This window comes from Pelodiscus sinensis, chromosome 28 (assembly GCF_049634645.1).
Source record: "Pelodiscus sinensis isolate JC-2024 chromosome 28, ASM4963464v1, whole genome shotgun sequence".
Taxonomy (NCBI): domain Eukaryota; kingdom Metazoa; phylum Chordata; order Testudines; family Trionychidae; genus Pelodiscus; species Pelodiscus sinensis.
In genome coordinates, this window is record NC_134738.1 from 5,764,819 (window position 1) to 5,787,352 (window position 22,534).

The following is a 22,534-nucleotide window of genomic DNA, read 5'->3' on the forward strand; positions in this document are numbered from 1 at the left end:
GGTGCCCTGCCCTAGGGGTAAATTGCTGTCCCATGGTGAACACGGGGGGTGGTGCCCTACCAAGGACCTTGTGACCAATCTGTAGGGCGAGGCTGAGGGTTAGGCCCTGATCTCCCCCCGGCTCTGCATTGTCAGGTGGAAGTTTCCTCCTCTTTCCCCTGGTTTGCCTTGATTTGTCCCTGGCGTTTACAGCTTGCCATAAAACACAGGAGCCAGGAACGGGCTGGGTGCTGGGGTGGCTCAGCCAGTGCCACCCTACAAACTTGGATGCAGCTGCAAGTGCTCCTGGCATCCGCCCCAGGAACAGCCCTGGCAGGGGCTCAGCAGATCACTGCGAGTGCACAGCCACGGGGATTGAATCCGGCTGTTTTCCCTGTTGGGCCCAGACCTGAGGGAAGGCAGGAGCAGTCTCCTTTGGGTCTGCCCTAAAGCCTGGGGAGGTCAATGGAGAGACTTTAATGAGTGGGCCCCAAAACTGTGCGTTAGTGAGCTACTATTTACCATCTCTGGCAATAGGAGCGAAGCTGAACCCTTCCCACTGCATCCACGCTATGGCACATTTCTCAGCTTGCACCACTCCCCCCAAGGTGCCCCTCAAGCCAGTCACTGCTGGACTGTCCCAGCCCATGGCAATCCTGAGGCAGCTCCTTCACCTGAGATACAACACAAAGAGAGGCCATAGCATGAGCCTCAGTGGCTGTAATGGCCCCCCGAGGGCACTGCCTGCAGTGTAGTGGTAGCTGGGTGGGTCCCAGAATATTAGCAAGACAAGATGGTGACATTGTCTTGTACCAGACCCACTCCTGCTGGTGAGAGAAACAAGCTTCCCAGCCACATAGTGCTCCCCCTCAGCTTGGAGGAAGTGCCCAGCTGCCTCTCCCGGCTCTGTCAATCTGTGGTGCTAGAAAGCTTGTCTCCCTCACCTACAAATATCACCTCACCCACCCTGCCCCCTTCCAGTCATTGGTCGTTGGCAGAGATGTGGCTGGAGAGTAGCTCAGCACTAGTACAGCCCGAGAGGCTGGTGAGCACAGAAGAGGTTTTTCAAGCACCTTAAGCTGTGAATTGCTGTACCCGCAGCTTGCAGCACAATTCCCCCCAGGCTAGGGAGGATGGGTTTTACCATCCACGAGAAAATCTGGGGCTGAGTTAGAAGCTGCTTTCCTCCAGCTCAGCAAATCGGGGAGTTGATACTGTAACTCTTCTCTGTAGTTTTCATCTGTTTTTTCCTCTCTGTTGCTTGTGGTGGGTTTTGTAACAGACACATGACAGCAAAGGCAGTTGTCCTCCAAACAGTGTGCAGAAAGAGTTCCCTCTTGTGGGATCAGAGAAACTCTGCCTTGTGCACTGGCACCCTGCCGACTGGCACTGCGGGCCTGTGAGGAAGTCTATAAATATCCCACATTTCTAGAGTGTATGGCATCCTCCATCCCCAGACGGTTCCAGACTGCTAGCAAACTGGTCTACAAAGCAGACATAGGTCATTCCCTGCTGAAATGCAGCCACCTGGGGGTAGGATGGATGAAATATTTAATAGCGATAGGAACATTAGGAACTCAAGCCTGTGCAGTACTGACTGTCCTCAAGACCCTTGAAAAGGGATTTGAAGTCAGTTGGCCTGGTTGGAAACAGGCTGTAGGAAGGGACTTGAAAGGCAAATTCAGTATCCAAATAAACGACAGGAGGGCTGAATGTAATAATGGACTTTGGATCTGGGCTAAGACATGCTGACTTCTGCTAGGAGGCTGCTCCTCCACACCTGGAGAACAAACAATCCTGAACAGGTACATGCCTGGCACCTCCACCCCAGCAGGCGGGAGGGCGGGGGGGGGGGGGGGGGGAAATGAGCTGGATGTACAAGAAGCCACTAAAGCATCTTGGCAGAGGACCCAAAAGCACTCAGATGGCTCCAGCCAAATCTCAATCAAATGCCCAAGTACCTGCAGTTCCATCTTGGACTGAATATTGAGCAGCGGAAGCTCGTTCTGCTCAGAGCCCTTCAATCAATCAGAGACCTGCTGGCAGAGTGCATGTCTGCTTTACAGCTATGCTGCTGGCTTGCTGAGCAGAACCCCTCTGCAGGGCTGGCCCATGCACCTGGTACAGAGGGTGACAGCCCTGCCAGGTGCTCAGCCTGACTGTATAATTAGAGAGGCAGCCACCTGATTGGCCCCTTGAGACAAGTTCTGGGGTATTTTAAATGGCCCTTAATTGCTCTGCTAGTCACTGTGCAGCCACTGGAGCCCCACCGTTGAATGAGGATGAGTTGCACAAAGCAGACCCTAGAATCATAGCAAATTAGGACTGGAAGACACTTCAGGAGCCATCTCATGCAATCCCCTGTCCGAAGCAGGACCAACCCCAACTAAATAATCCCAACCAGGGCTTTCCACCCCCTCCCTAGAGAACCCATTCCAGTGCTTCACCACCCTCCTAGTGAAATAGTTTATCCTAAAATCCAACCTGGACCTCTCCCACTGCGACTTGAGACCATTGCTCCTCGTTCTGCCACCTGTCACTACTGAGAACAGCCTCTCTCCATCCTCTTTGGACCCACTTTCCCCTTTAGGCTGCGATCAAATTCTGCCCCCTCCCCCCTGCTTCTCTTCTGCGATCATTTGAGGACAGTTCTGCAGGACTAGTGATTAACTGGCTGGTTCACCGCACCCCAAAGATTTAGTGAGCTGGGGATACTAGTGCTCCATGAGAACCATGTCAGCATATGATACAACCAAAGGAACCCTAGTAAGAGACTTTCAAAGACAGGTCCATGGGTGGGTGGCCCAGCTGGGCAGCCTGCATAGCTCACAAACAATGCAATGACCCCAACGCAGGCACTGTAAGCCAGCTCCACCCAGCTCTTTCCCTCAGCTTTTCCAGGGGCCAAGGAGACCAGCTCTGACTCCTCTCTTCTGCTAGAGCCTGCACCAGGGGCTCATTCTGGGCCCTGGAAGTGACGGACTCACTGAAAGCTCACAAGGCAGGTGTAGAATCCAGGAGTCCTGGCCACTCCACTTAACTAGAGCTGTCTCCTCAAAGCCCTATAATAGCAAGTGACTACTATGGTGCCTTGCAAAAATAAGCCATTGCAACTCTCTCCTAACAACCGGGTGCATGTTAACAATGCAGGAATGCCCCTTTGCAAGACTAGAGAAGGGCTCTGATTGCCAGCCAGAAAAGGATCCCCATGACTTTAGCGATCATACAGAATAGCACAAGGGCCTTCTATAAACACAGGCACTGTGATGGCTATATTTGGTTTCCAATCCCGTGGGATCCATTGCCACAAGCGCTTCTTCAAGTACTGCAGGGAGGCGTAAATAACTCCTTTGGGGACCAGCACGGCCAGGTGCGCTCTGCTGGAGCGGTAGGCTGGTGATTTCAATGGAGCTGCCCTAGATTACAGCAGGAAGAGATCACTGGCTGGGCAGCATTGACCAGCTGCCATCTAGCTGCGACCTAAGCAGAGGGAGCAGAACTAGCCAGGCAATGCCTTTGCTGCCGCCTCAGCCCCACCATCCCATCCATGGTCCACGGGCTGCGTTACCGTGGCAACAAGGAGCCGCGTGGGAACTCCCTGGGAAGATGCCCAAGGGGCGCGCGGCCCCGGGCTGTGGGCAGTGGAGACCAGCCTGGCTGGCCCCTTGCCTAGGGCTGCTCGGGGGGCTCGGGCGGCCCAGGCCCGGGGGCGGCAGTGGGACCCCGCGGGGGGAGGGGCGAGAGCGGGATCCCGGGCCCGGAGACTCCCCAGCCGTGGCCCGGGCCGTGACTCAGTTTCCCCGCACCCAGCGCTCGGGGCGGGGCTGCTGCCACGGCCGGCGCTTCGAGGGGAAACTGAGGCGGGCAGGCGCAGCCCGCGGCCCCTCGCACCACGGTCGCTCCCGCGCCTGTCGCCATGGCACCGCTGTCCCCCTGTCGCTACGCAACCGTGGCCGGTGAGGGATGCGCGCCTCAGCCAATCAGCATGGCGGTCGGCGTGAGTGGGCGGAGCCCGGAGGGGAGCCAATGGCGGGCCGGGTGGCGGGCGCGTGCGGCCAATGGGCGGGCAGGGCCGGGGAAGATGGCGGCGGCAGCGGGCTGGTGGCGGGCTCGGCTCCCGGCGCTGCTCGTGCTGCTGCTGCGCGGGGCGCGGGCCGAGCAGACCGAGGAGCACCTGAAACGGGAGCACTCGCTCACCAAGCCCTACCAGGGTGAGGGCGGGGCCCGCGCAATGGGCGGGGCTAGGCTTGGGGCGGGGCCCGCGCAATGGGCGGAGCTAGGATTGGGGCGGGGCCCACGCATGGGGGGGGCTAGGCTTGGAGCCGTGGGCGGGGCCCACGCAATGGGCGGGGCTAGGCTTGGGGCGGGGCCCATGCAATGGGCGGAGCTAGGCTTGGGGTGGGACCCATGCAATGGGCGGAGCTAGGCTTGGGGGTGGGGGCCAGGCTGGGATGGCAGGGGTGGGGTGCAAGGTGGGGGACAAGCAGTGAGCTGGTGGTGGGGTCAGCGGAGGCAGTCACTGTGGCAAGGAGAGCTGGGCAGCAGGTGGACAAGGAGGCAAAGGGGATGGAAAGGGACATGGGGGGGCAGGTGCAGAAAATGAGGCTGCTGCTGGGAGGCGAGGGGAAGGCAGGGTGGGGGTGTAGAGGGGACTTCAGCCAGTGGGCTGGAGTGTGATGGGGGGGGCAGGAGAGGGAGGGGTTTGGGAACCCCAGGAGAGAAGGGCTGGGAATGAGCTATGTCGAGTGTACATGGAAAGGGGAGGGTGACCGGGCGGTGGGTCTGGGAGGAGAACCAAGGGAGAGAAGGAAGCGAGTTGTGGGGGAAGGTAGATGGCGGGGTGCTATATGCGAACCAAAGGGCAATTCCTACTCTTGAATGGTTCGAGCACTCTACTGTTGTATGGCTGGTGCAGATGTTTCCCTTCTACCCCCAGGTGTTGGCTCTTCCAGCTCTTCTCTCTGGGATCTTATGGGCAATGCCATGGTCATGACTCAGTATGTCCGCCTCACACCAGACATGCAGAGCAAACAGGGGGCCGTGTGGAACAGAGTGGTAAGAGTAATGCTCTGGAGCAATATGTGAGAGCATGGGCACTGCCGGGTTTCGGCTGCTGTGCAGAAGCGATTTGTCTTTGGGATGCGGTCAGTGCGTCTGAATTCAGTCGTGGGGTAACCATGGTGATAGGGATGCCTTGATTTATAGAGCCCAGATTCTCATGGGAATCTGCTGTGCAGGCCACAGAGTGGTGGTCTGATGGTGAGTCTCCGTGGCTCTAGCGTAAATCAGGGTGGATGGGCCTCAGGGGCAGATTGGCCATACAGATTATTTGTGGGATGCTTGCGTAAAACACGCTCCAGCTACAGTTAATCTGAAACAAGCCTGTTGCTAACAGGATCAGTAGTTGCTAAATCAGTGTCTTGGCAGCTGCGTTTGGTGTAGCAACAGGAGGTTGTTACCCCTGTGACCACAAAGGGCAGTGCTTGTCAGTGACTTGCAGGAGGGAGCCCTGCCAGCTCTATGAGAGGGTTTGAGCCAAAATCCCTCTGATCTCATTGTTGTTACTATTATAGTCCATTCAGTATCACTACTCAGTTGTGGCACAGTCTTTAGATCCTGACCAGATGAAGAGCCATGTCCCAAAATACAGTGACTTAGGACAGAGGCGTCTGTTCTGCGGAGTGAACTGTGTGGACATGCACAAGGTGGATAGTTCTCTATTGTGGATAGTTCTCTGAAAACTTCCACATAGTGTGCAGCGGCGGTCAAAAAGGCAAATAGGATGCTAGGAATTATTAAGAAAGGGATAGAAAATAAGACACGGAATATCTTACTGCCCCTGTATAAAACTATGGTACGCCCACATCTAGAATACTGTGTACAGATGTGGTCTCCTCACCTCAAAAAAGATATTTTGGCCTTGGAAAGGGTTCAGAAAAGGGCAACTAAAATGATTAGGGGTTTGGAACGGGTCCCATATGAAGAGAGGTTAAAGCGACTGGGACTTTTCAGTTTAGAAAAGAGGAGACTGAGGGGGGATATGATAGAGGTCTATAAAATCATGAGTGGTGTGGAGAGCGTGAATAAAGAAAAGTTATTTATTAGTTCCCATAATAGAAGAACTAGAGGACACCAAATGAAATTAATGGGTAGCAGGTTTAAAACTAATAAGCGAAAGTTCTTCTTCACACAGCGTATAGTCAACCTGTGGAACTCCTTGCCAGAGGAGGCTGTGAAGGCTAGAACTATAACAGAGTTTAAAGAGAAGCTAGATAATTTCATGGAGGTTAGGTCCATAAAAGGCTATTAGCCAGGGGATAGAAATGGTGTCCCTGGCCTCTGTTTGTTGGAGGCTGGAGAAGGATGGCAGGAGACAAATTGCTTGATAATTGTCTTCGGTCCACCCCCTCTGGGGCACCTGGTGCTGGCCACTGTCGGCAGACAGGATACTGGGCTAGAAGGACCTTTGGTCTGACCCAGTACGGCCGTTCTTATGTTCTAAGGTCACTGGACCAAAGGCAGAGCAGTTCCAGCTCCTTTGAAGTCAGTGGAGTCGTACTGGTTTATACCAGTGTGAATTGGGCCTTCTCAGTTTAGCCTGTAAACTCGAGCTGACCTCTCCCTGCTCCCACGTGCCAGGATTTCACCCAGGTCACCTCACAGCTGCCTTCATACTTGGCACAGCAGCACACGTGTCTGGGCTCTCCACCTTTCTTGGCTGGCTGTCGGCTTGAGTCACAGGTTCAGCTCTCACTGACTGTTTGTTAAACTTATGTCTTGCGTAAGAAGTGGTTTTAATTTGCTTATGAAGTGAAAAGCTGGATTTTGAGCCAGAAAATGTTTTATGGTCAAATCTTCTTGCGCTGTTCAGTGCAGGCTTTCTCAACTTCAGTCTGCTTGGGCCTTCTAACATATTCGTGGAGTCTTACCTTGCTGTTCTTTACCATTTATATTGCCCTTGGGTTTATCATGGAACCTATTTTAAAAAGCTGGTATTGGTATATGAGGTCCTAGTTCCAGTCCCTATCAAGGGTTTGCGTGTTTCTCTGGATTGTTGTAGGAATTGCTCAAATCTGTAAAATGCCTGCTTGTGGGGAGAGCATCTCTCTAAATATTTTAGAAGTGTCTGTGAGCTTGTCTGTCTGTGAGTCATTTGTTCAAGGACTTCTCCTAAACGATAAGAGCTAGGAGCAATACGTTTATTATGCAGCTGCCTCTTTTCCTAACCTAAAGCGAGGTCTGGTTGGTTGTGGCAGGAAAACGAGATGTGCCTGGAATTCTATTGTTTTCCATAACATGGAAAGTGAGGGGGCTGATCGGAGGGTCGCGATACTTTTTTTTAATTTCAATTGCATTTTAAATGTTTTTAAAATCACGAATACAATACGAACTTTCTCATTTACAAATAAGTTACAATTACATCTCACCACAGATGTGTTCCACATACACTGACAGTCTCGTTAATGGCTCCAGTCTGCCCAGCCTAATGACCAGCTCTTTCTTCTGGAAAGGCCTGGGCTTTCTGTTTCTCGGCAGACTAGCACACGCAAAGCCAGACACAGGCTGGATGGGATTGTTTTTGTTTTGTGCTTATGTGGTGGTGAACCTGGGCCAGGCACGGCGGAGGAGTTAGTTAAGACATTGTCTGAAGACAGAGACAATACACAGGAAAGGATGGAGGCAGCATAGAAAGGAAGAGTGGCATGAGCTAGGAATGGTAAATATCGGTTAATTGAATAGTTGAGTAACTTCGTGAATTCTTATTGGTTAGTCTCTAGTCCCTGGGGGCGGGGCCAGCAGTCAGTGTGCTCGGGCTCCACTCCCGAGGAGTCGTCTGCCACTGTATCAGAGGCAGCAGTGCAGGGTGCCAGGCGGGAGCTAGTTTGTGAGGGGAGTCAGTTTAAAAACCAGCTAAGAGGCAGCAGTGCGGGGTGGCAGCAGCCCCTGCCAGGGGGGATCTGAGCTCCTGCACCTGGCGCAAGCTGGAACTGAGCCAGGCTGCTTGCCCACCTGGCTCCTAATACACTTTAAATGCAGAGCCGTAGAGGGGGTAGGTCCTGGACCCGGCATGAGCCAGGACAGAGCCAGGCTGCTGGCCACCTTGCTAAAAAAGTAACTGGCACGGGGAAGGGAGGAATCCATGTAGTCTATAGCATTACCTATAAGCTTTTGTTAATTGGTTAATTGGTTAACCGACTACACTGTTACATCCCTAGAATGAACTGGAAAGGCAAAGGGAAGACATTCAGCACATACACAGCTTCCTGTGCTCCCCCACACTTTTGCTACAGAAAAAATGTCCTGGCTCATAAGAACTAGGGGTCACCAAATGAAATGAATAGGCAGCAGGGTTAAAAAAAAAAAGGCAATTTTTCTTCATTCTGCGCATAGTCAACCTGTGGAACTCCTCGCCAGAGGATGTTGTGAAGACTAGGACTTTAACAGGGTTCAAAAAAGAGCTAGATAGGTTCATGGAGGTTCGGTTCATCAGTGGCTATTACCCAGGAAGGGTAGGAATGGTGTCCCTAGCCTCTGTTTGTCTGGAAATGGATGATAGGAGAGGGATTACATGAGGATTATCTGTTGTGTTCCCTTCCTCTGAGGCATCTGGCACTGGCTAGTCGACAGACAGGACGCTGTGCTAGGTGGACCTTTGGTCTGACCCAGTCTGGCTGTTCTTATGTTCTTACATTCTTGGTGTAAGAGGGACCCTATCCAGGACTGTTTTTGAAGGAATTTGTCCCCTGGGTGAAAAAGGACAACGTGTCAAGAGTAAGCAGGGCAAGAAGGAGATGCAGGGCCTATTTGTAAGACTTGTCATTAAGAAATATCATTAAGAAAATTGCTTAGTGGGAGAAAACGATGTAGATGTGGTGGAGTGGTTAGAAACTTAAACAATTCACTTTGCAAAGCATCATTCTTCAGGACTCTCTCTCTTCCTTTTCTGTAAGTGAGATTTGACAAGGAAACTCCCAAGCTGTTTGCTGTGTTGCTAAAAGAAAAGTTTAGCTTAGCTAATCCTTATGGCTTGTTTAGTTAGACAGGCAGGTTTAGAATCTATCGCTCATGTACGCAGCACAGAAAGCTGCAGTAAGAGAAATCTAGAGGTGCCAGTTGCCACGGAGTGTCATTTTCTTATTTTATATTGCATAACACACACCCCTTACTTGGAATATCATGGCCACAGACCAGAACGCTGATGTCGTAAGTCTGTTCCCTATTTCACTGCAGCCCACCTCGGCTTTTCCAAGGGAACCCCATTCTGTACTCGTTTTCTCGAAATACAGATGTGCCACTGAGGTCAATAGGGCTTATTCCAAAATTAAGTGCTCACTAAGCACAGTCTGTCTTAGCTCTTTTAGTAACTTGATTTAGATCGGTGATTTAAAGCCCTTGATTTAAACAACCCACCCTGCTTAGACCTGTGTGAGGGCAGAACCAAGCTCTTGGGTTTTATAGCCATGGGTCCCTAATCTGAATGGTGCCCCTGTTGTTAATTATTCTTGCCAAAATGCCTGTTGCAAGGGAAGAGGAAGGCCATCTCTGCAGCTTTGCTCCTGTTAGCACCTGTACTTGTGCTAGTGCTGGCGCTGGCCAGCGCTTTGCCCTGCGGGGTAGAGGTGCCAGGCTGGGGCTGTGCGGTGACACAGTGGTATTGTCTGTCGGGCACGCTGCGGCCGGTAGCGCCCCTCTCTCTCTCTCTGCCAGGATGGAGTGGAGTCCCGCTGACATGTCTGCTTGCGTGGCAACAGCGGGAGGGGCTGTGATGTGACGGGAGGGTTATTCTAGTGTCCAAGTCCCTCTGACTGCTGCATACCCTCTCCCCTTTCTCTCTTGCAGCCCTGTTACCTGCGAGACTGGGAGATGCAGGTCCATTTTAAAATCCACGGGCAAGGCAAGAAGAACCTGAATGGGGACGGCTTTGCCATCTGGTACACCAAGGATCGCATGCAGCCAGGTAAAATGCTGGCAGCCAGGTGGAAGAGCTGCGTGAAGCCTCCACTGTGGACATGGCAGGCAGACGAGCGCTGCCCGTGGCTGGGGGTGGGGCTGGTTGCCACAGTGACTTGTATGTTAATCTCACGACCCAGTAATGTCACGCGGCTAACACTGACTTTGGGGTGACCATTTCCTGGGGCTCGTTGAGTGAATTTAGCCTTGTGGTAGCCAATTTCTAGGCCTGATTGTCGGGGGTGCAGAACAAGCCCCACTCCTGCTTCGGTGGTGGAGACGGCAGCAGCTCCAGATGTCTGGAGACCAGACTTGTGCTGTGAAGGGCCGTGTCCCAGTGTCTGGGCAAGTCGCTTCATCTGAGCCTCCGTTTCCTCGTCTGTCAAAGGGGGACGGGCTGATCTCTAGCCCCTGTGTACCCTGCAGAGTGTTGCTCTCTCTGTGGGACGGGTAGGGAAGAGAGGTGCAGAGGGCAGGGACTTGTCCAAGCTCGCCCAGCGGGTGGGTGCTGGGCTAGGCTGTTCTGCAAATGCTAACTGCTGCATTGGGGAGGGGCCACAGGCCCTCCAAGCCTGGCCCAGGGAGAGGGCAGCTCTGCTGATGCCACTTGCTTAGCTGCCCTAGGAGCTGCTGCTAGTGCCAAGCCCAGGCTTCCTTAGGGGTGTGTCTGGCATAGAGTCTTGGGGAAAGTTCTTTGGCATGAAATTGGAGGCTGCCCCACTGGCTCTCATTGGCCACAAGGGGGCAAGTGTCATCTGCCGCTCCGAGGTGGGGCCAGTCGGAAAGCAGGTCCCCTGGCTCTGTTTGAGAGCCGCGGGGTGCAAGCCACGTCGCTCGGCGTTCACTCTCTGCAATCCATTCCAGGGCCCGTGTTTGGGAGCAAGGATAACTTTGTGGGGCTGGGGGTGTTTGTAGACACCTACCCCAACGAGGAGAAGCAGCAGGAGGTAAGCGGGCCCGTGGCGGGCCAGAGGGAGGTGGGGCCCGGGTCTGAGGGTGTGTTACCGTCGCTATCCCCGCAGCGCTTGAGGGTAGAGTTGGCGAAGTGGCTGTTCAGGAGGGTTTGCGTGTTTCTGGTGGCAGTGCAGCTGGCTGCGTTAGATTCCAGGCATGTACCAGGCTAGGGGGGCTCTGAACATAGCCTCCTCTCCAGCTCCTCATGGCTGCACCTGCTGTGGCTCCTGCTCTCGTTGCCCCTCCTGTTTCTCTTCCTGCCAGGTGCTGGGTTTGGTGATTTCCCTGCCATTCCCTCTCCGGGGTGAGTAGCTTTTCACACGGGAACCGGTCAGCCTCTCTCTCCGCCCTGTCTGTGCCAAAGCACCTGTGTAGAGGAGCACGCGCAAGGACTGAGTGGGCCTGGCTAGTTTCTCTTGCACCAAGCAGGGCTAGCCCTTGTAGGCACAGGCCAGACACACCAATTAGCATGTGCTGGAGCAGCCGTGGCCATCAGCAATGGCTGCAGCACTTTGGAAGGGTGGGGCAAAGGAGAAATGGGAAGCAGGTGTACTCCGTTGGCAGCTGTCTGAGGTGTTGGACACTAGCTAGGCTGCTGAGTCTCGTCTCTACAGAGCCGTGGTTCAGATGCCAGCCCTGACACCTGCTGCCCAGGCTTTCCTGCAGCCCTCCTGGACCTCTCCTGGGCTTTAGAGCGCTGTAGGCAGGCCGTGCTGGTGCTGGCATTGATGCAAACGTGGACTGATGCCATGAGTGTGCGCATTGGCCAGCTGGCAAAGGAAACGACCTGTGCATCTCACCAGAAGGTTCCCGGGGGTCGGGTGTTTAGATTTTCTCCCTCTTTCCCCTGGGAGAAGTGAGCGGGGAGAAGCCCAAGCAGCCAAGACAAAAAAATGTTGGAACAGTTTTGTTAAATTTTGCACAAGCTGAGAGTTTGTCATCTCATTCCAAACTTGTTGTGGGAAATACACGGCTTTCGTCCAGCCAGCCCTGGCGGGTGCGTAAATAATCCCAACATTCGCATCCTGCTGATTCTTCCACTTGGACCCCAAGTCTCCTTTGGACTCCCTCTGACCAGCTCATCTGTGCAGGGGCTTCTGACCTTGAAACTGACTAGACAGATCTTGCATCACTGTCAGGTTTGGCTGAAAGATTAACACTGTCCTGCTCTTGCTCCGTCAAGGGCCTTTGTACGTGTAGGTTTGGTCCTAGGTATTGCCAGTGGGAGAAGCCGTTGCTCACCGGTGCTACTCCAGGGCTTGGCATTTAATGGAGGGTAAAGGTCCTAAACTGAGCCACCGCGCAGGGAGAAGTCAGAGCATCTGCAGCTTGTTGCTGGCGTCTGGTTTGGGTCCTAGCCAGCCGACACAAGGGAGGATTTTATTCCTGTTCTGCCGCAGGAGAACTGCACTGACATCTGTGGAGCTGCATCCGACTCCCAGGGAACGGGTGTAGAACTCGGTCCCATGTGAAAACAACGGAGTAAGCTCCGGGAGCTTGTGTCCAGGTCACTGGGATGCTGGCATCTGTGTGGCTCTGGGCCTGCCCTTATCACAGTGATCCTTGCCTCAGAGACGCCAAGAGCCACTCCCTGGCCTGTGGGCACTCCCCTCCTACAGCAGAAGCCAGAGGCGCAGAAACGCTGGACAAGCCATGGCCATGTTGCTCCAATAGGGCCTGCAATCAGAGCTGCACCCTCTCCTCACCTCGCCCTTCCTTTCCTGCACGAAACCCAGAAGTGGGGCTCTGTAGTTAACTGGGAAGTGTAGATATGGGGGGCTGCAGCTCAGCAGTCCTTCCTTGGCATGCATGCTCGGGTCCTCGGCTCTGGGTTATGGTGGTTTGCGCGGTGGGATGGGGAAGGGAAATAGGGGTATGTACTGGGCAGCTTATGGCGGGTGGCTTCTTGGGCCCGTGTATTCAGGGGCTTGGCACAAGTCTTGCAAAATGCAGCGTGTGCTCAAGCCTTGGCAAGGGGGCAGTGCTGGTGAGTCCGTAGGGCGCGTTTCCCTCCCAGTTTACAGGTTGACACTAAACTGTCTGGTCGGTGACTCTGTCTTGCTTCTGCACCTTTCTTGCTCTCACTAACCCTCTGGACTCAGGCTCAGAAGAGGAGGTATACCCCTGGAAACCAGGTACTTGCTCCTAGCTCCTTTCCAGCGGCGGAGTCCCCCCTCCCCCAGGGTGTTTGTGATCTTGCCGGGTGAGAGAAACCTTTATCTGACGCTGCAGCCAGTCCGGCTGGTTCCGAGCGTTTCTCATCGGCCACGGATCCCACCCAGCCCGCTGGTGACAGAGCAGCAGGCTGCTGATCGCTTTCCTGGGGCCTCTCCGGGGGAGAAGTCACCTCTCCAAGCTCTCGCTCAGGCCTTGCCCTGGTGGCTTTGGTGCACTCATCTCTTCCTGGGGGCGGTGCCTACCTACAGGCGGAGGAGCCGCTGCAGCTCTCTGTCTTGTCTGCTCTTCTCTCTCCCTGAAACAAGCCTCCGTTCCTGCACCTTGTGCAGCATCAGGCTGGGGCCCGGCCTCGGGGCTCTGCTTGCCTCTGCTCATGGTCTAGTGGATCGGCAGTGGCTCAGCTGGGGGTGTTTAGCCATCTGCTACTGCCACAGGGCCTCTCACGGCGCTGCCCACGAGGGCAGCAGGAGCGCTGGCCCCAGACTGGTGCACAGGGAGCATGTCTTGGTGGAACAGAGCCCAGCGTGGAGGGCAGGACGTGGAGCAGTGGCTGGCTGGCTGGGCTAGCTGGAGGGCACTGTGTGTGAGCCAGCCCGGCCTGTAGGAGAAGTGCGATGGGACTGCCCCTGGGGAACGGGAAAGCTGGGGGTCTCCGCAGAGTGAGCGAGCCTGGGAGGTGGCACCCACGACCCTTCCTAGAGCTGGGTGGGGGAAAGGATCAGCCAGGCCAGGGCCTCCTGCCCACATTTGGCTCCCTTGCAGAGCCAGCTCCTGCCAGGCGCTGGGGGAGGTTCTGGGCTGGGGCCACTCTCTGGCCAAGGCCTGTTTCTGCGCTGGGGGGGGGCTTTGCGCTGCCCATGTCTCGCTCTCGGCTGCTGCCGTTGCCTTGCTGCCTGGGCTAGGCCTGCGGAGCGGTGAGACCAGTGACCTGCGGCCTTGTCATCCCTCCAGCGTGTGTTCCCCTACATCTCGGCCATGGTGAGCAATGGCTCCCTCACCTACGACCACAACCGGGACGGCCGGCCCACCGAGCTCGGCGGCTGCACGGCCATGGTGCGCAACCTCAACCACGACACCTTCCTGGTGATCCGCTACGTCAAACGGCGGCTGACGGTGAGTGGCCTCCTGGAGCTGCGGGCCAGCCGGGCTGCTCCGGGCTGAGTGAAGCCTCCTGTGTTTCAGATCATGATTGACATCGATGGCAAGCACGAGTGGCGGGACTGCATCGACATGGCGGGGGTCCACCTGCCGCGGGGCTACTTCTTTGGGACCTCTTCAGTCACAGGAGACCTCTCAGGTACCGCGCTGCGAGCCTGGCTACTGCTGCACAAGCCCTAAGGGCGGGTCTGCGTCTCCTCCGCCGGGGTCTGCAGGCCCCCAGGCCCGTCGCTGGGCTGGGGCTGCTCTTTGTGCCGTGGCGAGAGCCCCGCGCGCCCGGGCCTGCTGCCTGGCCTCTGGGACTCGCTGCTGTCACTGGGGAGCCAAAGCCCTGCCTGCAGATGTGCCTCTGGTGCTCAGGCCAGACCTTGCTGGTATCGGAGGGCCTGAGGGGTCTCAACTCTGAGCTGTGTCCGTGGAGAGGTCCCTGGGGCTAACCGGGGAGCTGGAAAGGCAGGTGTGTTGGTCAGAAAGGGGCCAGCTCCAGTTCGTAGGCGCGGGGTGTGTGCAGCATTGGGGGCAGGGCTGGCCGCGAGCCAGACGCCTGCGGGCTCCTGTCGGCCCACACCTGGGTGTGTAAGATGCAAAGGTGTCGTGCTGCCAGCCCTTTGCCCAGCCTCACCCCCGCTCCCTGCTGCAGCTGGACCTGTGTGGGGGCACCTGGGGATGTCCAGGAGGGTTCTAGAGCAGGCAGGTTTGCAGGGCCCTGCAGCCACCAGCTGTTCCCCTTCCCGTGTCGGCGAGGGGCCTGTGCATGGGCTTTGTAGCTGTGGACTCACAGCTGCCTGGCCCCATCCGGCATAAGGTGCATGAATTCTGCCCCTTGCCTGACACGCCCCGCCCTGTCTGCTCCCGCGGGGCGAGGGCCAGTTCCCCACCAACTGGAATCAAGCCTCTTCGAAAGCACGTTGGTCACCAGCACCTGGAGTCATGTTTGCTCCAGCAAAATCCCTGATTCCCTCCATGGCCATCGTCCGAGCACTGGGGCAGCGGGGTTGTGTGCCAGACAAGGAAAGGGACTGTGCCGGGGGAGGGGGGTGATGGGCCTGGCTGCCATCAGCTGGCTGAGGGGGCTGTGAAGTCAACGGTGACCAGCGCCTTGTTTCTCTCTCGGCATCGGAGTGGCTTGTGGCCCCGGTGCCGGCACCGTCCCCACACTGACCATGGCAGGCCCTGTCCGAGGAGCTGAGTTCTGCTAGCCTGGGCCACGACCCCTCCTCCCACACGTCTCTTGTGCCCTAGATAACCACGACATCATCTCCCTGAAGCTCTACCAGCTGACGGTGGAGCGGAGCCCAGCGGAGGAGAAGCGGGATAAGGAAGTGTTCCTGCCCGTCGTGGACAACATGAAACTGCCCGGAGGTGAGTAGCGCTCAGACTGGGACCTGCCAAGTGCCCCAGGCGGGCTCTTCTGTTCCTTAGGCTGTCTCCCAGAAGGAGGGCACAGCATGAGCAAATAGCCTAGCAGCTGGGCCAGCGTCAGCCTCTCCGCGACCCCTCCAGAGTGCTTGGAGCCGGCAGCTTGGCCAGGTCAGGGATGCCTAGTGCACAGTGTGCTCTGGAGACAGGGCGGAGGATGCTGCAGGCCACTGAGCCAGGCTCTCACCTCCCCGGGATCTCCCCAGACAGACCCAAAGCCCATAGCGAGGGTAAAAGGCAAGTCCCGGGACGCGGGGGAGAAGGGTGCTGCAGAGATGGGCAGGGTACATAACCCCGGGGGGCCCTAGGCTCCCCGTCGCCATCGTCTGCAGTGACTGACCCTGGCTTCTCCTCTTGCCCCCCAGTGGAGGCGCCTCTGGAACCCATGAGTGGCCTGGCCCTGTTCTTAATCGTGTTCTTCTCCCTGGTCGCCCTGGTGTTTGCCATTGTCATCGGCGTCATTGTCTACAACAAATGGCAGCAGCAGAGCCGGAAACGCTTCTACTGACCTGGCGCCTGCCTTGGGGGACCAGCAGCTCTGCGGAGGGGGTCCCGTGCCAGTGGCTGGCAGCGGGGAAGCCCAGGCTAGCACACGGAAATGCCTGTTCATCCCGGACTTTGTGGAGCGTGACGAATGACCCCTTGGGAGGCTGCTGCTCTTGTCGAGTGGGGCGATTCCAGCAGGACCCCGGGGGAGCAGGCTTCGTGTGACGTGTAGGGCAGCAGGGACACTGACCCCCCGGCCCTGCCGGCTGGCTCACTGAGGCGTGCTTCCCCCTGGCCCGCGGGGAGCCGGGAGCGCTTGCTTTGCAGGGCACGTGGGGCTGAACGTTGCAGCGACTCTGGGGGGGGTGACTGCTCTCTGGGGCAGTGCCACAGCGTGACTGGCTGGCCAGGCCCTGACCACTAACCCCTAGAACAGCCCCCCTGGCGTGAGGCTGGCGCTTGGCCAAACAAAATGCTCCTTGCTGGGTAGTGCTGCGCCCTCCATGGCCCCTGCAGGACCCTCGCTGCCTGCTGCTGGCCCCCCGGCGGCTTTCCTGGCTCAGTGCTCTGATGGCAGCTGAGCTGAGCTGCCTGCTGCTGCTAGCGTCTAGCCCCCTCCTTCTCCCTGCCAGCCGGGCTTTGCTGCTGGGGCATAGCCACTGACGTCTCCGTGCTGGCGCGGGAGTCCTGTGGACCCTGCACAAGGGTCTGGAGTCACTTGCTGCTGAGCGTGGGAGGGTGCTGGGCGAGGGACGGCTAGTCCCCCACCTCCCCTCCGTTCACGTGTGATCATGTTGCTGCCCAGGGACTGCTGTAACCCTGGGGTCTGTTTCATAACCAGTTGCTGCTGTCAGGGGGCCCATCCCTCCCCCGCTGGGCCATTCTTTGCATGCAATGCTGCTTCCCCTTTGGGGACCGTGCTGGGAGCCCCCTTTGCCTGGGGCTGTTGCATGTCACTTGTCCTGTGAGTGGGGTCAGTGTCTCGTGAAAGGCCCAGCTCTCCTGCCTTGGTGCGTGGATTGGAAGGACACCGATCGGGGGCTGGCCTGGCAGAGAGCTTGGCCATGCCGGGGGAGAGCGCCGATCCCTCCGGACGCTCTGCTGCTGCCTGTCAGGGATGGTCGGCGATTTCCTGCCTCGGGCTGCTGGCTGTGAAGGACTCCTGGCTTTCGGGCGGCCCTGCTGACGGTGCAGGCTCCGGGAACAGAGTCAGCATCCAGGGACTGTTCCATCCTGTGGTATCACTGGGCCTGTAGCTGTGCTCACGTGGCCCAGGGCTGGTTGAAATCCCACGCCAGGGCCAGGTTCTAGTTCCCTGGCCCTCCTGCCCTGGTGACAGTGCTAGGGGAAGCAGTGATGGGCCTGGGATGAAGCTGGGGCAGAGGAAATGCCCAGACTCCTCAGAGGCTCCTGGCCATTCCCGGCAGCCTGGATCCTGCCGGCCTCCGTACCTCAGGAGGCCCAAGGGCCCGGCCAATTACGGGGCATGGTCGTCGGCCCAGACCACATGGCTCGTGATGGGCTGTTTTTCTTTAAGTGCCTCAGTTCTTGGGAGCCCAGCTGGAGACCCCTTTGTACAAACCAGGCCCCCTCCCTGGCTCTCCGCCTGGGCCCCAAGCCCCCGTGGCCTTGGCTGCTGGCTCTGCTCTCCGGAAGGCCAGGGCGGTGCCAGCGTGGAGCAGCGCTGCCGGCCTGTGGCACAGACGAAGCAGCCACTCTAGCTTGGCGACCAGCCAGAGGCGTCTGAGCTGTGCTGGTGGCGGCGGCTTGGCAGGAGGGTCTCCAATCCGCAGTGCAGCAGAGGAGCAGGTAGGAATCTGCTTGTTGCCCGGGGGCCTTGTGGTCTCTGAGGGTCTGGGGGTGAGGGCAAGACAGGGCTGGGGAAGCCACTGGCCTTGCTGCAGCCCCAGAGGTCCAGGCCCTGTGCCAGTAGGATAACTGGCCTTATTGAAGGGGGGAGGCTGCAGGCCCCAGCTGGGTGCCTGTGCTCACTGGGCTCTGAGCTGCACCTGCTGCAGTGTCCGAGTTCCAGCCTTCACAGCCTCTGACTTGTCCCTCCGCAGTTTCCTCCCTTGGGCAGAGCCTTGGTCCCCGGGAAAAGCCGTGCTGGAGCTTCGGGAGGTGCGGCCCTCCTCCCTCTGCAGAGGGTCTGACGACGGCTAAGTCTGCACTGGTCCGGTTGTGATCCCCGAGCGCAGCACGGGACAGCGCTGGAAAGCAGCCGTGTGCACTGGGCTGCAGCTCCCAGCGCTGCCCTTTCCCCGCGGAGGCGGCTCGCACGGGAACTGCCAAGTGCAGACAAAGCCTTAGATTCGTCTGCTCTCCCCACCGCTTCCCTGAGCACCCTGTTGGGAAGGTGGCAGTCGTGTGGCCTTTGCAGCAGCAGGGGGGCTTGGGCTAGGGGAGGTTTACACGTGGCACAGCAGTTGTGCAGCCTGTTTGCATCTCTGGAAGTGTGAGCGCGTGCCTGTTTGTGCAAGGGTGCCTTGGGTCTTGGAAATAAACCCACGTCCCACGCGCAGGGGGCTGCACGTCACTTAATCCAGAGGCGCCGTTTAACCTTTCCGCCGCCCCGTAGGAGGGTGGTTTGACCGTGTGGCTCCAGGGGCACACAGGGCATCTCTGCTCCTGGTGGCCTCCCGCACTTCCTGTTGCTGGAATCCCCTCGGCACAGTCGTTGAAGTGGCTAAGTGTGAAAAATCCCACAAGCTGCCTGCTTCCTTCCCGGAGCCGGCGCTTGCTTTGCCTTGTGCTTGGAGTCCCCGAGCTGAGCCTGGGGCGAGCGCGCGTGCTCAGTTTCGCCCTTTTCTTGTGCTCAGCCAGTTTGGGCCCCTGCCCACTCCCTGGGGCTCAGGATTTCTGAACCCCCCTCCTCCCCCCCCACCTACCCTCGGGGCAGAGGTGGGACTGGCCCCTGCAGCGTAAGCCATGACGGTGAGATCCTTCCAGCTCCCTAGAAGAGAGTCCAGCACAGCCGGCCTGAAGGTAACTGGCGCAGGCTTTGTCTAGCAGCCTGGTTCTGCTGTGACTGGCATTTCCTGCGGCCAGTGCCCACCCTGCATGGGGGGGTCCCGCTGGGGCAGAGTGGAAGTGGTGAGTGGACAGGCGCCTGTGGGGCCATGCCTCCCAGCCCGTACAGCCTGGCCATGCCAGAGGCAGCAGGAGTCCAGAGGTCCTGCTCAGCATTTGCAGAACTGTAGCCAGGGCAGGGCCTGCACTGCACCCCAGGGCTCCCGCCCAGCCAGGAAAAGGCCATTTCACTGTGAAGGGTCTTTATTGGGGACTACAGGCCTGAATGGAGCCGGGCACATCTGCTCTCCCATCGGAGCGGAGCAGCTGGCTCACTGGCATCTGGGGTGCAGCCTTGGGAGGGATTTGTAGGACAGCGCCGCTTCCTGGGGGTGGCGGGGAGCACAGGGGGGTGGGCCCCTTTTCACTGGGAGGCAGCAAGAGCGGCAGGTCTTCAAGGCCTGTAGCACGTTGTTCTCCCCACGGCTACTGGCCCTGGTTGCTCCCTGCCAGGGGGTTCAGGCTCCCAAAGGAATGCAGGCTGCGGAAGGGGTTTATCAGCTTCATGGCCAAGTAGCGCTGGGGAGAGAGGAGGAGGAGTCAGGCTGTGGGCTCTGCCTGGAGCAGCTAGGGAGGGGGCTGGAGCCGGGGACCACAGGCGGGAACAGCTCCAGCTGGAAGGGTGCAGCAGCCCCCTTCTCTCCCGCCCCCCCCATGGTTTGAGTCAGCTCATTCTCCTCCCCCAGCAAGGCCAGCCCTTTCCCCAAAGCCTACCTGCCTGACCCTCCCCCAGCAGCTTTGGATCCCCCTAAGTCCCCCCAGAATGCTGCTGGCTGGCACCCTTGAGCCATGGCTCAGCCAGGGGCCCCAGAGCTGGGCAGAGGCCCTACCAGTGTGGTGCTGCAGATTCTCCCTGTCTGCAGCCCTGCAGGGACCCTTGCAGGAAGCCCCCTCCCACTCCAGGCCCCGACTGCCACGCACCGGGGAGGCGTAGATAAAAGCTGCAACCAGGAGCAGCAGCAGAAACAGCAGCACGGCCAGGATGATCCGGCACCTGTTTGGCTGCCAGATGATGTAGCGCAGGCTCTTGAGGGGGGCCGTGAACCAGAGGAACGAGGCTTCGGGGCGCCTGCCAGGAGAAGAAAGTGTCTTGGCAGCCATCTGGCCTGTCCCAGGGGATCCCAGCTAGCCTGGCCCAGCAGCGGTGCTAGGGGCTTTCTGCTCCCCTCCAGCCCAGCCTTTGTGAATGGCCCAGGGCTGGCCTAGCTGGGGGGGGGGGGTCTCCCCAGGTGCCTCCTGCATGGAGAGGGATTAAGGTTTTCTGGGGCACAGGCCCAGAGCAAGTGGGGGTCCCCTCCCCACCCGTTTCTGCCCTTTCCCTCGGGTCCCCCCACGTTCTGCCCCCCCACTGCAGTCCCAAGTCCAGAGAGGCTCTGTCCCTGCACCATGGCCAGGACGCTGCAGGGAGTGAGAGCTCTCCCAGTCCCAGGTCTGAATGGTGGGGCTTCCTGCTTCCCAGGCTTCTCCAGGGGCCAGGCTGGGGTGCAGGGGCTTCCCCTGCCATCTTACAACTTCGGGGGGGGGTCTCCCCCTGCCCAGAGGCTGCTTCAGAGGAACTGCTCACAGGAGGGGCTCCCCCAGCCTGCCCCCTGCAGTGGACTTCCAGGCCCCCAGTTGGGCACAGGCCCTGTTGGCCCAGTGGCTAAGCTGCCCTGTTTCTCGGGCAAGGAGGGGCCCGGGGTGCTGGAAGCAGAGCTGTTTTCAGCCTGTGCAAGGAAGCAGGACCCGCACTTGTCTGCCCCCCGCCCCCCCCTAATTCCTCCCCGCTGTGGCCAGCCTTTCTCCGTGCCTCAGTGTCCCTGGCCATGCCATGGGGTAGCCCTGTCTGGCTCCGCGGGCAGCTTGGCAGCAGGGACTGTGCTCAGCTGGGGGCCCTTTCCCCCGGACGCTCCACTGCAAGGCCCTGGCGAGCTGCGTCTTGCTGGCCAGGAGAAGTGGCTGCTGGTGTTGGGGAAGGGGCACCATTTTGTTATGGTCCATTTTATTTTTCCCCTTCAAGATATGGGTCACATGACCCTTGTCTGCCCGGTTACCGGAGGGGCCGCGGTCACTTGACCCTTGTCTGCCCGGTTACCAGAGGGGCCGCGGTCACATGACCCTTGTCTGCCCGGTTACCGGAGGGGCCGCGGTCACTTGACCCTTGTCTGCCCGGTTACCGGAGGGGCCGCGGTCACTTGACCCTTGTCTGCCCGGTTACCGGAGGGGCCGCGGTCACTTGACCCTTGTCTGCCCGGTTACCGGAGGGGCCGCGGTCACTTGACCCTTGTCTGCCCGGTTACCGGAGTGGCCGCGGTCACATGACCCTTGTCTGCCCGGTTACCGGAGGGGCCGCGGTCACATGACCCTTGTCTGCCCGGTTACCGGAGGGGCCGCGGTCACATGACCCTTGTCTGCCCGGTTACCGGAGGGGCCGCGGTCACATGACCCTTGTCAGCCCGGTTACCGGAGGGGCCGCGGTCACTTGACCCTTGTCTGCCCGGTTACCGGAGGGGCCGCGGTCACTTGACCCTTGTCTGCCCGGTTACCGGAGGGGCCGCGGTCACTTGACCCTTGTCTGCCCGGTTACCGGAGGGGCCGCGGTCACTTGGCCCTTGTCCGCCCGGTTACCGGAGGGGCCGCGGTCACTTGGCCCTTGTCCGCCCGGTTACCGGAGGGGCCGCGGTCACTTGGCCCTTGTCCTCCCGGTTACCGGAGGGCTCATAAGGGGAGTTCTCCCTCCCCCCAGGGCTCTGTGTGTGTCATCAGCACAGCTCAGCCGGGCGAGGGCGACAGCTAGCAGGCTGTAGGGCCCAGGCCGCCTGGGGCAGAAGCCAGCCTGGTTGCTGACAGCCCTCTGGTGCAGCACTCCTGGTTCCCGGCTGTATGGCCTGCGAGCGCAGGGGAAGGACTGCACCCTCGAGCCGGGGTAGGACTGTTCAGGTCATTCCTGTTTGGGGTTCTGGCCTGTGCCAGGCTTCCTGGCTACAGCCGGGTCGTGGGTTTGCTTTCTAAGCTTCGTATTTGGTTAAATAAACCCGCTGCTGTTTGGGCCGTTTCTGGGGGACCTGAGTAGCGCCCGGTGACAGACGGGGGCAGGTGTAGAACCTGCGTCCCAGTAAGCAGGACTGGGTCCTGCTCTAACACTGGGGGCAGCTGGAGCTGGTGGGGGCTGGGCAATAAGCTGGGGGCGAGATGCTGAGCTGGCCGGTGAGCAGGGGCTTGGGCAGGGAGGAGGGGTCAGTTCAGCAGCTGGGCATGCGAGGGCCCCAACCTGCAGCTGAGCCAGAGAACCGCAGGGGAAGGGGAGAGCTGTCGGCTGAGCGCAGCCCTGGGCCCACAGAGAGCCGCGGCCCGAGCACGT

General features: G+C 58.6%; 2 protein-coding genes across 4 annotated transcripts in view; one reads left to right on the top strand and one right to left on the bottom strand.

Annotated features, from left to right (window-relative positions):
- The first annotated feature begins 4,037 nt into the window (after positions 1-4,037).
- On the top strand, positions 4,038-18,644 carry LMAN2L (lectin, mannose binding 2 like). 3 transcript variants are annotated; one of them, XM_075911060.1, is made up of 9 exons: positions 4,038-4,190; positions 4,916-5,034; positions 9,820-9,937; positions 10,795-10,877; positions 12,987-13,019; positions 14,014-14,175; positions 14,245-14,359; positions 15,463-15,582; positions 16,005-18,644. In XM_075911060.1, exons 1-9 carry the CDS (start codon positions 4,061-4,063, stop codon positions 16,145-16,147), a joined length of 1,023 nt encoding a protein of 340 aa, XP_075767175.1. In that variant the 5' UTR covers positions 4,038-4,060; the 3' UTR covers positions 16,148-18,644. The 3 variants fall into 3 exon arrangements, with proteins under 3 accessions (XP_075767175.1, XP_075767177.1, XP_075767178.1); XM_075911062.1 differs by lacking the exon at positions 12,987-13,019; XM_075911063.1 differs by lacking the exon at positions 4,916-5,034 and having other exon boundaries at positions 4,051-4,190.
- Positions 18,645-19,297: 653 nt separating this feature from the next.
- The window catches only part of FER1L5 (fer-1 like family member 5), a 63,422-nt gene continuing 60,185 nt past the window's right edge, over positions 19,298-22,534 (bottom strand). The window contains exons 53-54 of the mRNA XM_075911059.1: positions 20,116-20,263; positions 19,298-19,713 (exon numbers count right to left, since the gene is read on the bottom strand). Coding sequence (XP_075767174.1) covers positions 19,621-19,713; positions 20,116-20,263 — 241 coding nt within the window. The 3' untranslated portion in view covers positions 19,298-19,620. The remainder of the gene's footprint in view (positions 19,714-20,115; positions 20,264-22,534) is intronic.

Coding starts and splice junctions, on each gene's coding strand:
- LMAN2L (XM_075911060.1), top strand. CDS start 4,061: ATGGCGGCGGCAGCGGGCTGGTGGCGGGCTCGGCTCCCGGCGCTGCTC. Junction 13,020..14,013: donor GGTATACCCCTGGAAACCAG/GTACTTGCTCCT, acceptor TCATCCCTCCAG/CGTGTGTTCCCCTACATCTC. Junction 14,360..15,462: donor AGTCACAGGAGACCTCTCAG/GTACCGCGCTGC, acceptor CTTGTGCCCTAG/ATAACCACGACATCATCTCC.